Source organism: Phaethon lepturus, unplaced genomic scaffold, assembly GCF_000687285.1.
Source record: "Phaethon lepturus isolate BGI_N335 unplaced genomic scaffold, ASM68728v1 scaffold12113, whole genome shotgun sequence".
NCBI lineage: Eukaryota > Metazoa > Chordata > Aves > Phaethontiformes > Phaethontidae > Phaethon > Phaethon lepturus.
Window position 1 is genome coordinate 105,434 of NW_010529941.1, and position 17,329 is coordinate 122,762.

The following is a 17,329-nucleotide window of genomic DNA, read 5'->3' on the forward strand; positions in this document are numbered from 1 at the left end:
CTGTCATCCAAATTGTTCTGTACAGGGTAGTGGAAGTGTTCAGTAATAAATGATATAAAAAGGTCTTTTATTGACAAGCTGCCATGTGCTGTTTGCATTAGAGAATATGAGAAGATGATGGCTGCTGCCCCTAGGTCCCAGTGGCATTCAACTCGGTGAGATAGCAGAAAATGCTTCAGTTTGCTTAAAGCATTGATAACACCTCTAAATAATTAACTGAGGACTTCCTGTCTTCAATTACTTAATGCTTTTTTTAACATCTTGAGAGGATTATAAGCAATTTATGGATTTCACATGATGAGCACATTCACCGCTATTCCCACAAAGCATTTGTGGGATCATGTTTCCAAAGCTTTGATGTAATTAAAAATAAGCAGCAAGACAATGGTGCAGTGGCAAGGTGCTAGCCTTCTTGTCTGTTGTTTGCAAGACCCTGGATTCAAAGTCTCAAGAAATACTAATGCTACAGCTTCATTAATGTTCAACTGTTGCTCAGGGAAAAGCATACAGTTTGGGGGGGCGGGGGGAGAGAAATAAATGAAGATGGGAAAAATCAAAACACACATCCACAGGGAATAAGACATTAGTTCAAACATTTGGATTATGTATGAAATAAATTTGGTTGTTTTATCTTATTCTTTTAATTTAGGGACCAATAATTATCCACATTGCTAAATCATTGCCATGAATTCCACATTATTACCGAAGGAAGGTCCTGCAGAAAACAGCACAAGATTTGATCATGACTGTCAGGAGGGACGATCACTTATTTCAGCCCTGGCTTAACATGGCAGCATTGGACAGCGGCTTAACAGAACAGGCACACAAAAGGTAAAAAGATCCTTGTTTCTCAGGATGTACTTTCATTTCCTCTCCCTTCCAACTGGTAAGAAAAACAGTATTGTTTGCATTAAAATCTCAGCTATTTTGGAGGTATAACTGCCTTTTGGGAAGGAAATGGGAGCATAAGAAATATTCTTCAATGGGTTTTATAAATCATTCCTTGTTAGTAGGTGTTCTTCACAGTATAAACTTACAACAGCAATTCTAAAACATGTACCACCAACTGGCATATTCTAGTTAATATCTCATGTCCAGAAGCACTGAATATAGAGACAGGCACAATATAGAGCTGATGAATTTCACACTTGAGCATGATATTGTCAAAGAGGAACAGCAATCCTTTACTCCTCTGTGAGTGACTACAGCAAGGACAAACTCTTTTAAAGCACTAAGGGATCCACTCTGACTCAGGACGCATGCTTTGAGGGATGGTTGAGAGTGTCGTATATGCTGTATAGGTTTTATGTGCCCTAAGTCAACTTCTGCTCTTTGGGTGGCTATCATATAGTGTGTATAAGTTTCCTACTTGGGTGGAAAAAAAAAAAGGAAAAATTAATGTATTTATGAATTCCTAAACATCATAGATAATTTGATGAGCAACCTGAGGTCAAAGAGTGAACAGAGACGTCCCAGAATGCTCATGTTTCCATTTTGTGTTCAACAGAAACATTACTAAGAATAATTTTGCTTCAGTGTAACATTCAAATATAACTAAAAATTGAATATGTGAAAATAATACATTTGAGGTCTGAGTCAAATCTTCCCCCAAAATCCGTTGACTTAAGCTTCTTTCAGATACACACACAAGTGAAATTTCACCAAGTATTTAGAAAATGGTTATAAGCAATATATGAGATTATAAACAGAATCCAGGATCTTGTCCTTTCTGTCTTCCTTTCCTTTTTATTATCTCAGGCATAAAGTACTGGATCCTTCTTGCTCCTACACTGCTAGACACTCAAAGCAGCACCTGCGACGTCGACTGCATTACTGCACATTAATGATGGTAAAAGACAGAGCTGAATCTGTGTGAAGGGATGGCAAGCCTACACGGAATATCTGAGACCTTGAGCACACCACAAAGCTCACATCTTGAATTGAGCTGGATAAATTTATTTTAAAATTTTGAAATCAAATCTATTAATATTCTAACAAACAGCATGCAGAAATGAAAGAGATTGAGAAAAATATATTGAAGATATGTGAAGTCATGATAAAGCATTATAAACTGTGCACAGTACTGTGGATTTAAAAGTTACTGACGAGTAGCATTTTTAATATGTAAATACTGTCTTCCATCTTAAGGACAGGACATTAGCCTGTCAGAGCTCTGCATCCTTACCTGATACTGTGTGCTGCATTCTGCTTGCAGTGCCAGTGTATATAAGTCCTTTCCCTGCTTGACTGATCTGGTACTCTCTGATGATACCATTTGGTTTCTTGGGTGCAATCCAGCTTAAATGTAATGCTGTTGAGTTCAAAGCACTGATGTCTGGTGGCGGAACACTCTCTGGGACTCCTTGGACAGTGACTGCAACTACCTGAAGACATATGAATTAAACAGCAATTTAATGTAATAGTACACTAGATACCATGATCAATGAGAATGTCACTTTTGTTTTAAAATGTTGTTTGGGCTGGCATATCATTACCAAGGGCCTGGAGAACTAGTTACTTTTTTCCTCCTTTTTCACAATGAAATCTGACCTTGAATACATTACATAAGTCTATGTCTACAATTTATCACAACAGGTTCACCACGTTTTAGCTGCCGCGTATAGCACAGCAAACTGCATGGCTTGAAAACTCTTGCTAACTCTCTTCCATATGGTTTGTCAGTGTCTCTGCATTTTAACTGCCTGATTTCATATATTTTAAGTACCAGTAAACATGGGGCTAAGCCTCCATATATCCCATGCAATCTGAACTCTATTGTAGTTATTTGCAACTCCATATTTTTGTAAGGAAACCAAAGATTTTGAAAGATAGAATAACTTTGCACTTATTAAGCTCTTTCCACAAAAAAAGAAGAAAAAGGAAAAAGCTAGTTTTCTACTGACACATCTCTACCATCTCCTACAGAAGCATTTCCAAATTACAATGGTTTAATAAGTGAGTCAGATCTTTTTCTCTTTGAGAATCGCTTTTCTTTTTCTGTTATTACCACCATAAAGTATTTATATTATGCTGTAAATATAAAATGTGCCCTCTATAATATATTGTCTTAGTGCATTTGGTGGAATCAGTCCCTACTTGCAGACTACAGTGTTTACAATAGTAAACTCCTTAATTACAGACAAGTGAAATATCAGGATTTATTAGCTCAGGCCAATGGTTGTAGCAACTGTGCCTACATAGCTTCCAGACCACAGCTCTGTGTGCAGGTAGAGGACTATATGCCTATCTCCATCCGTCTGCATCAGTGTTTCTTTTCTCATACTTTTGGCTGACATTTGCACCAATAAGAAGAACATTTAAATAACTGGGGGGGAAAAAAAAAAAATCAACTTTTCAATCACATAGATATTATAATTACAAAGCAGAGCCATTATTCCCCACCTCTGCCCCTAAAAATTCATTTTCATAGAGGCAAGGATACTATTGTGAAAAAGAGGTCACTTAAGAAATAGTTTTTCCAAATGATGAATAAGGTTGGTACTTTGCAGAATAGAAACTTGAGCTGGTTAAATAGTAATTTCACCAGCTGGTGAAAGGCATCCGTGATTCGAAGTTATACAAGAGGAAATGAAGCAGTGACAAAGGGAGGGAAGAGATTCTGGTTACTTAAAACTGATGCAGAGGCAGGCTATACACAAAGGGGGTGTAAAACCTGAAGCAGGTGCAGACATGGAAAGCCACTGAAGGGCAATATAATGGAAGGAGGTTCTAAATAAGAAGGTTGTTGAACAAATTGATAGACTAGAGCTAAAGCAGATAAATGAAGAAATACCATGGAAGAAGAGTCTATAGACCTCCTAGTGAGAAGCAAAGACTTAATTTCAAGGCTTAAAGAAAGTGTGTTTTAATATTCCTTAGTTTAGTCTATCATGTGCAGCTTTCTCTTTAACAAACATCAGTTCCTACAGTGCAATTTCAGCTTTGCCGAGACTGAGAGATTCTGCTTTCTTCTTCCGCTTGCTTGTATCAACCTTAGGTTCCAAATAATCACCTGTCAGTAGTTGAATCCAAATAAGATTATTGGTGTTTTTCACCTGCTTACTCAGTAATCATCACATCTTCAAATTGCACCTTTCCAAAAGCATTTTTATGTTACCACACTAAAATTCTGGCACCAGTTCCATAAAGACCCATTTACTAACCTTGCTGCTGTCTGCGCAACCAGCAACAGTACAGGCTCGCAGCTGGTATGAATATTCTTGGTATGGCTGGACACCACTTGTGTCTGTGAAGCTCATTTCTGTTCCTCTAAAACGCTCGATTCCATTTCGGAGAATGATATAGTGAATAATAAGACCTATTGCGAAAAGAAAGTTTTCCCTTTTGTTAGCTGAGAAATCCTGTGTGATGGTATATTATAATAACCTACTCTGCATACAGAAAATATTAAATGAAATCTCTAGGTGACCACTGTAACAGACAATCATCCTCTTTAAACGGCTAATGTCAATTACGAGCTGCTCTCCTCTACCTCCATATCAGCGTCTCAGTATTTCTCAATCTTAAGACAGCCATGTCAAGTTTTCTCACTGTTTGAAAATCATAAGCAAGATTTCCTGAAAGAAACATGAGTATCACCCACTTCTCCCCTGCCCTTGAATCCCCAAATATTTTATAACAGGATTGTGATTTTCTGATCATATTGCCAGTTATTTGTAGTAACTGTTGTTAAAAGGGGCTTCTGGGCACTGCTTAGAGACATAGTAAATTGTCTTCCGTGCAGTTAGACTCTGCTCTTATTTGCAATGAAAATTATCTCAACCTAGAGCAAATTCTTCTTGCCGAGTTTTGGAACACGTATATTTCAGTGCCAGTGATTAATTAAGAAATATTTTGTGATTTTTGGAACACTGCCAGTTGAGTGACAGAACATAATTTTTTTTTTTTTTTAACATATCAATACCATTTGGTTGAAGCGGTTCCTCCCAGTTTAGAAGTATCATGTCTTCCCGGTTATCCACTTTGGCCCATTTTGGTGGACTGACACCCTGTGGCACATCTTGCTTAGTGACAGCTCTGCTAATTTCACTGAAGCCTCTTCCATAGCTGTTCCAAGCAGCCACTCTGTACTCGTATGTGATAAAAGGTTCGAGGTTCAGGTCTAGAAAAAGAAAGTATGGATCATCTCAGTCTTATCAAAATACAAAATAACTTCTGTTTATTTTTTTCTGTGCCTATGGGACTCCTTCTGTATTTAAAGACAGATAGATATGGAAGTCATTCCTTTAGTCAGGGCCATTTTCTGATATAGCAATAGTTCTATCAACTTCTGTGAAAGGAGGTTTAGACCTTATGTATTTACTGAACTTCTTGCTACTCATTTCATTTCCATGAAGATACTGTCCTGATTCACGGATTAATTCTTATAGAATGCTACTTCACTACAATTGCTTCACATTTAATTAGAATACTTGATAGCACTTGAGACATCTTTTTCTCCACAGCGAATTAAATACACTAGCAAATCACCAATCTGATATGCCACTTTTCCTTACCTGTAAATGAATACTGGTTTGGACTTCCTGTGTAGACAGTCTCCTCTTCAGCTGGACACACACCTTCCCTTATCTCCTTTTCTGTAGCACCCTGTGAACCTTTTATCCACGCACAGATATTCTGCCTAGTATCAAAGTCACACTTTCCACAATGTGCTGTTGCCTCCATAGATAAAGGGCAAAGGATATTAGCCTTGCATTCTTCTTTTACCTAAGGAATACACATGCAATTTTAATATATTTACTTCATCTTCCTTTCTTTACAGATGCTTCCGTTAGTATTTCTCTTTCTTTATACAACATACAAATCAAGCAACCACATTGAATACATTGATATTTCTAGCATATGAGACACCCTTTCAGCCTGTGGCCTGTCTACTGTCTTTTGTCATTAATGCTTTTATAATCCTTTCTAAAAGAAACACCTTTTTTTGTAGGGTCCCTGCATTAAAACATCACAAATGTTAACCACTGGAAGCCCACATGGCTGGGTTTGTTGAAAGTAAAAGAGTCTATAATCAAATGAGAACAGGATTTTATGGGAGAATTTGAACATTCTGCTCCTGCAAAGGCCAATATCCGTGGCAAGTCAGTAGCGAATTCCCAGCCCCTCACACAGCTTGCCAAGTACACAAGAGGGCTCTGTGCAATTCCTTGGCAGCTATCAAGGCTGAGAACTCTATCCATGGGTGATATAAATCCTATCCACCACCACATACTCCTAAAAAGCTGTTTTGCTGCAATAAGAGGACCTCTGCAAACGTTGAAGCAGATATAAGATTTAACCCATAAAGAACAATTCACAGAAATAGAAATATACACTGAACATCCACAAGTTTCCATCAAAATTCATGAAATAATATTTTTGCCAAACCATAAGCCAGAGAGCAATAATCCTCATAAAATATAGGTTGTTGCAGGATGAAAGGTACTGCAATGTTTGCTACAAATATTTCTGCCCATTAGGCTACAAACTTTAGAAGGAAAAACAAACAGATTATATCTAATGCTTCCTTAATTCACCTATGGAAATTAGTTTGTTAGCTGATTAGGAACTTTAGCTAATTTAATTTCCCAAACTTGGCACTTTCACAAAAATTATGTTGTGATAGATATCAACATAAGTTGTAGGATAGAGATGAATTGGATTTACATACAAAGTAGCTCCAGAGTATGTCTCAGAATATCAGTCCTTTTAATATTAGTAAATCTATACACACCAGAAAGCCAGCATTGCTATCTCTTTTCTACTGCGGGTAAGTGAAATACAAAGCGCTTCTTTTGTTTATACATTATACCTAAGGCATGGATCTACAATGTTATCTACCAGGATTCATTAACCTATTCTCAGCCATTCTTTGCCTTGTCTGAACTACTAATACAGTGCATTGAGGAGCTGTAGCTGACTCATCACAACACTTGGATTTTCTCTAGGAAAATTTTCTCTCAGTCTGAAAATGAAACGACATTAAAACCTTGACATGAAAAGGAGAAGATGGAAGAAATATTTGTGTATTAACTTAGCAGATGAATGAAATGGATACAGGAACACCTGTATGTGGCAGGATGAGGTCTGTTTTTCTTTTTGCTTTAATCATAAATTCCGCAATATCTACCTGATTTCCATATTGTAGAATTCACAATATCTAACCCTCTTTCTTTCTCTCTCACCCACTTTCTCCCTCTCTAAATATAAATATAAATCAACAAAAACTTATATAAAATAATGTACATATGTAAAAACAGTGTTTCCATCCTTTGAAATGTTCATTTTCTTAAACAAAAACTGTAATAACAGTTGACAATATTTTTACAGCTTACGTATAACACCAAGATGCTAATTCTTGAAGATTTCTCCTGAATTCAACTGGGCTTGCAAGACCTTGTGGCTTTGAAAGTTTGGCCAAATCGTCTTATGCTCATACCTATAGTCACTGGCCACTCTCAGAAAAGATGGAATTAGCCTTTACGGTGCTTAGCTTTTCTCTTACATTAAAATAAAGTGAAAATAAACTGTATAATTCATTAGGTGCGAAAAGCACCAAAAATATAGTACCCTCATTGTTGCTAAAAGTTATACAAGGACCTATCCTAGTACTGCTGAAACTTATGCCAAAATTGCCACTGGTTTTCTATAGGATCAGGGTTAAGCCCCTCAAGAAAATATCAGTTGTTTTATTTTTGTTTACATATTTTTTAGGAGGTTAGGTTCAATTTGGGCAGGCAGTATAAATTGAAATGCAATAGCATTTTTATATTTCAGAACTGGCCACTTCAATTTCCATTTCCACTTAAAGAACATCATCAGGAACTGTGGCCACAGAACGGAAGCTGGCTATACATGCCAGTCTTGTTAGTATGCCAGCTTTTAGCCACTGTACTAATCTGAAGTGCTGGGCAACACTTCACAGAGGCAGCTAATCATTATTAATTCCTTTAGAATTCATTGCAATAACATCAATCATGGTGAACTCATTCTGTATTAATATGGATGTAATGTGAAAATGAATAATGCACACAAGAGTTTTTATATTCCTATTTTAGAAAAATAGTTATGAACAGTGTATTTCTCTTTCCATCGTCAAATCAGAGCTACCGAGAGATTTTCTATCAATTACCTTCATCATCATTCCAGCTGAAATCTTGTCAGAGCAAACATATTTCAAAGGATTATATCCAACTCCATTACAGCATTCTTCGCTCTTTGGAATAAGTTCAGTCTCACAGCATTTTACTGGCACTTGGTCATTCTTTCTAACATGTGCTAGGAACTCACCACTGGAACCTGAGCAGCATATGGTATCTGACATATTCACATATTCCTGCCCACAACAGAACATCCCTGAAATGAACAAACAAAAAAAATATATCTGAATATGAAATGTAAGTAAATAAATAAACCGATAAAGAAAGGAGAAAGCTCAGAATGCAATATAGCTTGGCATAAAACCGTCAGCAGCTGGAATTGCGCAGATTTAGCTAAAGTGAGATTAAATATGGACGTGAGGTGACTGAAGCAAGCGTCCTGACTTCTAGACCTGCTGAAAACAATCAAGAATTAGAGGAATAAACAGGGATGCCCTACAATCAACTTACACCATTGCTGAACTTTTGTAAGAACCTTTGCTATAAAATACCATACCAAAGAACAGTGCACAGCAGGTCAAAGACAGACTGTTGATGAAAATTTCCTGTAGAATGGAGAAATGGAGAAAGCTTCTCCATGTACTTTCCAGTCAGGTCTCATTCATCCCCCCTTACACAGGCAGTCTTCCAACAGTGTATCTTAGTGTTCCAGAATTTCATTTTCAGTTTCACATTATAGTTTACGTTTTAAAGTGGGGGTTCATACTAGGGACATAGAACTGAATGGGTGACTTGCCAAATATGCATAGTGAAGCTTCAGTCATCTGATGCAGAGAATTGCTCTTTAAGAAGTTAATATCTAAATATAATCTGCATTTCTGTGGTGGAATTGATAAGCTGCCAAAATTAATTCCACAGCCTTTCTTCTATTTTTAATAATTTTACTTTAAAATTAAAAGCCGATATAACCAGTGTAATTTTCCAAATATTCACATGAATGAGCCTGCAACTGTGAAATACTAGCGTTGAACCCCACACCATTTAAAGAACATGGTAAATTTTAACTCTGAAACAAATGCTACAAACACCTCTGTAATTGGCAATGAAATAAATGTTATTACTAATTCAGCTAGAAAGATATCACACAAAAAACCAGGGCTGTGATATACCGTTACATCTATAAAGTAATTTGTATTTGACATAATGTCTGTGGTATGTAGACATTTAAAACATATGCAAAAACGGCCACTTTTCTCACTGCCATTTATTGCAGCAAATCTCTCTTAGGGAGTCATACATAATGAAAATTACTCTTTAAAGGCATGATCTTGCTAAAGCATTCAGAGCATTTCATTCCAATCACTGGAATGACTCAAAATGATGATGTTACTTGTATATTTTACCTATTTTCAGGGCTGGTTTCGTTCACAGAAATCAAACTGTGATCACCAGCTTTCCAAGAGGTAACTATTTCCCCCTGTGCACGCCCTTTTTCCAAACTGTCCTCAGATTCTACCAATTTTGAGAAAAGGATTAATGCAGAAAATGACTCAATTCAATACTAATAAGCAACTCAGACAGCCCCAAGGGACTTTTGACAGGCAAACTAAAATTTTGATAACGAACTGTTTTTCTGTTGAAACAAACAAACAAGGCTGTATTCTTCCACTGTGAACCTCATCTTTGTTTAACTGAATTGAATTTTTCAGCCAAGATTTCACTCGCCTAACAAGAAGTGACTCCCTTTCTAGTTTCTTTGGTAAACCATTACTTCTTTAATTATTATCAACCTTGTTCCAGTGTGATAAATTGCTAATTACTTAATACCCTAATCAGCGTTCATTCTTTGCACAGATAAACTGTGACAGCGCCATTAATTTAAATAGTAATTTCACTTAATGGCCAGAACGGCACACCAGATTTTTATGCAGCATTTTCTGAAGACTGCATCCATCACTGCAATATTCTGACATAAAGATGTCTGACGTGCACTAACTCACTTAGGGAGAGCAGATGTTGCAGAGCAGAGTTTGGTAGTAATTCCCATAGTGCATCACTTCAGCATGAATGAGCTGCAAAGGCAGAGGTAGACAATCTTCTGAAACTGCATTGCATAGCCTCTGACCTTTGCTTAATTTATCACATGTAGCACTTGACTCCTGAACCTTGACACCTCAAAGGTACAATTTTAAATATGCTCCAAGAAAAACAAAATAGGACCATGTAATACTGATGGATTGATTTGCCGGCTAAAAATCACTTTATTCAATTGCTTAAGGATCCAGAAATTCCTATAAAGCCTTGCTGAACTCAGCAAAATACCAAAATATGAACTATTTGTTTGGAAATCAGCTGGAATGTGTGTGTCATGCTTTATATATGTATGTTTCATAGGCACATTATGCACTACAGCAAAAAGAAAATCCATGGGCTGGAAAAGACACTTCCTGTTAACAGTGATTTCTGTCAACAATTATTTCATGTTCATCCCCAGCAACTGAAAAAATTTACAAACATAGCTGAGTGATGAATTACTGATTTAGTAAATCTGCAAAACCAATGCTTTCAAAAGGGAAAAATGAGTATTAAAAGGCTTAGCTTTTGCAGCCAGAAGAGAGGATCAACAAAATACAGAGCCAGTGTACATTGCAAACTACTCCAAAAATCCTTGGCTTACATGTGGATATTGCAACTATTACAGATCAGGAACCACAACAGTACAAAGCATCATCTTTCATGCGTCTGGGATGTCAGTATAGGGCATTTTACTGGCTTTTTTTTTTTTTTTTTTTTTAAGAGAAAATCCAAGAGTGGTTTTAGCTGACATTATCCTTGAGAGCCAGAAATAGACAACTTTGGATAATCACATTGCAGCAGTGGAGCTCAGGACATGTTTATACAATGGCATCACTGCCAGCCTTTGCCAGTAGATGTCTCTATGGTCACCCCACTAAATAAGGCCAACAAGGGGCGAAAAATAAAACCTAAGAACATAGAAATTAAAAAAAAAAAAAAAAAAAAGAAAAAAAGAAGAGCAATCTGAGATGGACAAAACATCTCTTTTTGCAGGATGGACTCTCTGAAAAAGGTATACAATGGCAAATGAAAAAGTTCTACAATTCAAGCCCTCAAACCAACATTCAGTGCAAACCTGGGTCTAGATTCTGCAGAAACATCCTGCTTTCAAACTGGTCATGCAAAAAAAAGACTGTGCACAAGGCTTGCACTTTTCGTGATCATGTTTTTCTTGTACGATTTTTTTCAGGGAACTAAAACTCCCAAACAAAAGCTTTAAATTGTCATTCTATTTTTAACCATGGCATTCATTGCCAACTACAAAACAGAGCTTCAGAAGCATTTCAGCATTTCAGCTTTTGCAAAAAGCCACCCCTGTTACCTCTTCCCCTTCTGGACAACGAGAACAGATTTACAATTACCATATTCTTGCCAAATTCTACTTACCCATTTGCCAATGATAGGTAAATTCTGGTTTTATGTGAGAGTATTTTTTCCATTAGAATCATTATAATAATAGGGATAGGGAGCAGGTAAGGTTTTTGTGCCTGGCTTGTGCATTTTCATGATGTATTTAGCAAGGCTGAATTACTCTAAGAAATTAAGCAAAAACCTATTGAGCATGATGTATACAATAAGATAAGAAACCACAATCTAGTCTATGCTTGATGGAAAGAATACGATCTCTTTTCAACTATGGCACTAATTCATCTTTCGAACCTGTATTTGTGTTCAGCTCTATGCTGGCTCACAGCATAAAGTCCTCACAGAAAACCTATGAACGATGAAAAAGCCACTGTTTTCTTTTTTAATAGCCAAAAAAATGTCATCCTGACCCATTCTCAAGAAAAATGGTATAAATGATAGAGGGGTATAAAGGTTTTTTAAATATATATATTTAAGGAAAAAAAACTGTTAAGAATACATATATACTGAAATGAAGAACATAACTTTCATCCCCAGATACCTGTATTACACTCCTACACAACTCATCTGCCCAGAGAGAGCAGTAAAAACATAAACGCTACCCCAGCAGTTCTGTTCCAACAGCATCTGTTAATTCACTCCATTTATAAAATACATATTGACAAAGACAACTGAACTGGGACCAGGGAGATTTGATTTGGTGTGAGAAAGTCAATTCAATGTGATTTTGTTAAAGGGCTCCTGCAGGCAAATAAAAGAGTTTAAGTAATAAAGTACATAAAGAGATGTTTTATGAGCCAGCCCCGTCTTGTGGCAGGCACACAATGCACTGCTATGCAAGAGGGCCCTGTTCAGAGCTGGTATTGTGAGCCCTGCGTAGACGTCGTAGATCAGGCACAATTAGGGATCACAGTGGGGGGGAGCTAAAATCGCGCAAGCGGTGTTGCTCACAGCATACAGGCCACGTGTCACCACTGGAAGGGAAGGATAGTATAGAAACCGCAGGAAGCGTTGCAATGGCTCTTCTGATTAGCCCTTCCTGGCAGTCATCACAGGCTAGGGTGCTTCTAATACCACAGTGGCTAAAGGGTCCAGTGAATACAAAAAAAAGCTGAAGATAGAGCTCATTTTGGGGGGGGAAGGAGGAGTTCTTAGATGTTAAGATCCTTAGTTGTACAACTAGAGGCTCAAACTGGCACGCATACGGTGGAAAGCACTGCATCACTCGTATTTGTACGGCAAGCACAACTGCGTACTAAATTGTTCATTATTTTTGTGTTTTGAAATCGGGCTCCCCTTTGAGACTGCAATTGTTTCTGGAGTCTTTTTGTCAGGCTGAGAAGGCCTAAGCCTGATGGTATATAATTTGTCTAATAACTGTGGAAAGAAAAGACACATGAAAATACCTGAATAGCTTTGTAACAATACCTCCAGTCTCTGTCACCAGCTAGTCAGAGAGTGCTTCATGAGGAAGTAGGGTTCAGATTGTACCTCTGAGTGACGGCATAATTTCCTATTGTGTGTAAGAGATTAATGGGGTACACCAGATGAATAAGTTGACTAGTGCTACGGATTAAGTTTTGTTAAACGGCAGCAGGTTTACCCCTACGTAGATACACAAGTGAGGGACCTAGACTACCAAGCAGATAGCACCGTAACCTTCAGTTTCGAGGTGACCAACCCCACATCTCCAGAGCAAATGGAAAACCCCGGCGTCGGGATGCATGGCGGCACAAGGTGGCCAAGTCTAATCTCTGCTCTACTCATTGAGAAGGGACGGGTCCTATTTCCTGGCTGGCATAATGAAAGACCATGCACTCCTCCTTTTGAATTTTCTGATGTCTCTAGCCCCCATAACTTTTGGAGAAAGGCAAAGAAGAGTTATCAAAAGCTCACCATTTCGCTGCCTGTCAGAATAGGTGAGTAAAGTACAACATCATTTTAACAAATTGACATACACACCTTAAACCTGAGTGTGTCACTGCTGAATGGTTAGTATCACAAGAGATTTAGAAAGAGGAAGACCCTTTTTCCTTCAAAACTTATCACTTACCAGTGAGAGGTCTGTGTGCAGTCCCTTCTTCTTCATCACCGCAACAGACCAAGTCCGTGCTTATGACTTCTCCACCACAGCACTGCTGATTGAAACTATCATGGAGGGATCCACCACAGCAGATTTGATTGCCTGATGTGGAGTAAGGCATTCCCTGGCAGCAAGAGTCACCAATTCCAACTGAAACTCTGTTTTGCTCTTCGTTAGGGCAACATACTTCTCCTGTCAATTTAAGAATATAATTAAATATTTTATACATTTATAGCTCTTGAAATCCTTGAGAGGCTTTCATCTGATAGCAACAAGTCTGCATTCACACATTAGTTGCTTCATGTACAAAACATTCCACGTGAAAGCATGGAATCGCTCCATATAATGCTATAAAAATATTATATTAATTTATTATAATAATTAAAGAAATATGCATTCATGAATTCAGGGCCAAGGCTCTGTAAGGTATCAAAATGCAAGCATGACAAAGACAAACTGAGAAGAGCGATAAAAATAATTTCTGTAAATATGATAATTATACAGCTGAAAACCTTTAAGTAGAGGCAGCTACATAGTAAAGAGAGTTTGTTCTTGCTACGATTAACAGAACAGTCAGCCTACTTATCCTACTTAGTCTCGGCAAAAAATTTCCTTGTCTCCTCCAAAATCATTCCAAAATTGTTTGAAGATCTAATTCACACTGCTTAAAAAGTTTTCAATGTTGCTCAAGGCTCTCTCTCTCAAAGAACTTAAGGATTAAACTCACTTTAAACATTAAATACCACCACCACAATCAGTGGCACTGGCTGCTACTTAAGCAAAAGCATCAGCTTTTGCAGGAAAAGGCCTTTGGATAAGACTGCAAATGAGACTGAGGCTGTAACGGTGGGCTGGGGTAAACAGTGTGGTATGAACAGAGTAGGTACTGCTATAAAGGATACCAAAATTATGGTAAATGGCAATAATTTTCATTCAGTAGTGGCTGCACTTGATCTGATCCAGTGTTCTAAAAGTTACATTTTTGTATTATCTTCCTGTGTTGCAATGTTTTCTGTGGCTCAAATGTCATTTGGAAGGAGTAGGGGTGGGTTTTTTGCTATCGCAGATGGGTAATAAAGGTGATTAAAGTATTTGGATTCCTGATTGTTAATGAAAGAAATGTGTTTTGAGTTTTAAAACTCATTTTTCTCATTGAAAGGAATATCTCGAGTCCTTTTCTTCTGAAAGGTTGCGAATTACAGGCAGGGAACCCTAAACCCAACGCAGCTTTTGTCAGAAACAAACATGTGATGTGATTGTAACAGATGAGGGAGAACACCGTTTTCCTTCCCCCGCCCCGTTCCTTGCCAAAGAGGTGCCTGGGTGGTAGTAGCATTATTTGTTCTGCTCTGCTTTAAGAATCTCTCCTCCCATCTTAGTTCTGGGATGGATGTTTGCACTTCTTTGTGCACTACTCTTTCAGGAACTGAGATTCCTGCCTTCCTAATTTGTAATCTTCATGCCTTCAGCCCCGTGTGCTTCAGTACATCTAGAGCTATCAAGCTGGCCAAACAACATCTGGGAAATATGTATGCTTAGAGAGTTTCCTGTATAAATAACTTTATCAAATAAAGTCAATAATAAACAAAAAAAGATGAGAACAAATTTTCAGAGTATAATAGATATAATCTGTTTAGATACTTCATCATGTTTTTCTTCATTCCTCAGAATCTAATTTAGTTGCTACACAGAGAAAGTAGTAAAACACAGAATGTAGCTTACATTTATTGGAAATAAAACTGTTTTTTTTAAAAGAACTATTAGACATAAGACACAAAGGATCAGTAACCTTCTCATTAACCTCTCAAAATGGGATCCATTCCAGGCTAGGCTTGAAAATGTTCTCTCTCTGAAAACTACCATGCAGTCTTACCAGTTAATTGTTATCCTTATCAAAGAATGACCCACATTAACATTTAGCTTGAGGTTATTAGCATATTTATAAAAATAAAAAAGAAAAAAGTGACCAACATTGTTCATGTTGCTGCCCTTTAGAGTATGGAAAAAGAGAACGCAGCAAGTATACTTAGAAAAATGTTTAAAATCATGTTAAAATATTCACTGTTTCATGCTTGTGGACTGCTGACTGAACAAAAACTACTTTCAGACATAAGACATTTTGTTTCACCGTGCTTTTCTTTCTTGATGTAAACAACATTAAGCTAGTTAACAAAGACCACTGGATGGGGACAGAGGTCACAGTATAATCCCTCCATTTCAGTACATTGAGATTAATGAGGCCAGCAAAATACTCTTCTCTGGTTCTTCCACGTGATAACATTTTTCTGGTGACATCATGGAAGGCATTCTAATTTTGTGATATATGAATTACTTTTCAAAGGATCAGAACTCGGGATGTGCTGAATGTGTTGGCAAAAATTCAAGCATTTCTGAGCCTAGGGAATGTGTGCCAGCTCATGAGTAATGGAAGCATTTTAGCTCCTGACCTGACAATTGCCTACAAAGAGATATATGCTCTGAACACTGCCCCCTGAAAGGGCTCTCCTCCCCCTTTTCCTCCCCTCTCCCTGTCAAAAACCCACCAAACAACTCGAAACCCAAACTCTGGACCATAGCACAGAAGCACAGTTTTGGCAAACTTCCCAAGCAGTTCGGAGAGTAAGAGTATGAGCAGCCTTAAGGAAAGGATGAATTTCCATCAAAGACAATACGTGTGGGATGTGTACTTTGATCAAGTAGTAGGAGTAGACAATGCAGAAACAAGTAGAAGCGACATAATCCATAATATCAACCCCAAATGCTAACAATTCTTCCACAAAAGAAATGGCTGGGGAAAATCACCTGGGGTCAAATCAAGCCGAGAACTAAACTGCACCACTAAATTGCCTGATGGTGTTCCTATTAAGTAGAACTGCCCTCCCCATTATGCAGCACTTACCGCAATTAAGTATAGTTTGGCATAAATTATTTCTCTGGGAAATGACCCAATGATCAGGTTTCATCTATTAAGCCTTTCTTGTATAAACAGTGTACTCTGTTTATAAGACAAAGTCAGTGCAATTTTCTTTGCTTATCCCACTGAACACAAGTCTCAAAGACATCTAGAAATCTCGATAAATCCCACATTTATTGCTATGTTTTCATTCTCCTTGGTTTAACTGATATAGCTACTTTGCCGTTTTGTTTCTTTCAAGCACTGGAAAGGAGTTGTCTCTTACCTGCTAATACCCTGGTGTAATAGCCACCACAGCACTGATGTTTCGGTTGCACAGCATGTATCTGACCACCACAGCAAACCCCTGGTGAATTAAGAATAAATGGAATGTACTTGTCCTCGCAACATTGGAAGCCAGGTTTATTGTCGTGCAGAATCCCATTACAACACACCTAGAAGTAGTTAAAAAAAAAAAAATATCAGTAAGGCAGTATCTGTTAAACAGAACATAGTGTGTTCTCTGGCAAAACAATGTATGTGAAAACGTGCACAACACATGCGAGTACGGACACTAATATGACTGCAGTCAAATAAAATGCAACTTGGCTAAAATCCTGTGCCCTCCAGCATTATCAGACTTCAATAAACTACTGTGTATCTGACAGAATGCTGCTGTTTTGTGGCCTTAAACCATACTGCACCTTAATAAAATAGTCCATTAATATGAATCATCTTCATATGCCTTCCAGGCTGCTTGAGTCTCTCAATATGGAGTAAATTGCAATATGTACATATAATCTACCATCA

General features: G+C 37.6%; 1 protein-coding gene across 1 annotated transcript in view; it reads right to left on the reverse strand.

The window, feature by feature from the left end:
• Positions 1-17,329, reverse strand: part of LOC104613651 (usherin-like) — a gene marked incomplete at its 5' end in the record, with an annotated part of 193,364 nt that overhangs the window by 75,636 nt on the left and 100,399 nt on the right. The window contains 7 exons of the mRNA XM_010284111.1: positions 2,186-2,384; positions 4,164-4,318; positions 4,925-5,122; positions 5,517-5,727; positions 8,135-8,358; positions 13,597-13,818; positions 16,806-16,974. Coding sequence (XP_010282413.1) covers positions 2,186-2,384; positions 4,164-4,318; positions 4,925-5,122; positions 5,517-5,727; positions 8,135-8,358; positions 13,597-13,818; positions 16,806-16,974 — 1,378 coding nt within the window. The remainder of the gene's footprint in view (positions 1-2,185; positions 2,385-4,163; positions 4,319-4,924; positions 5,123-5,516; positions 5,728-8,134; positions 8,359-13,596; positions 13,819-16,805; positions 16,975-17,329) is intronic.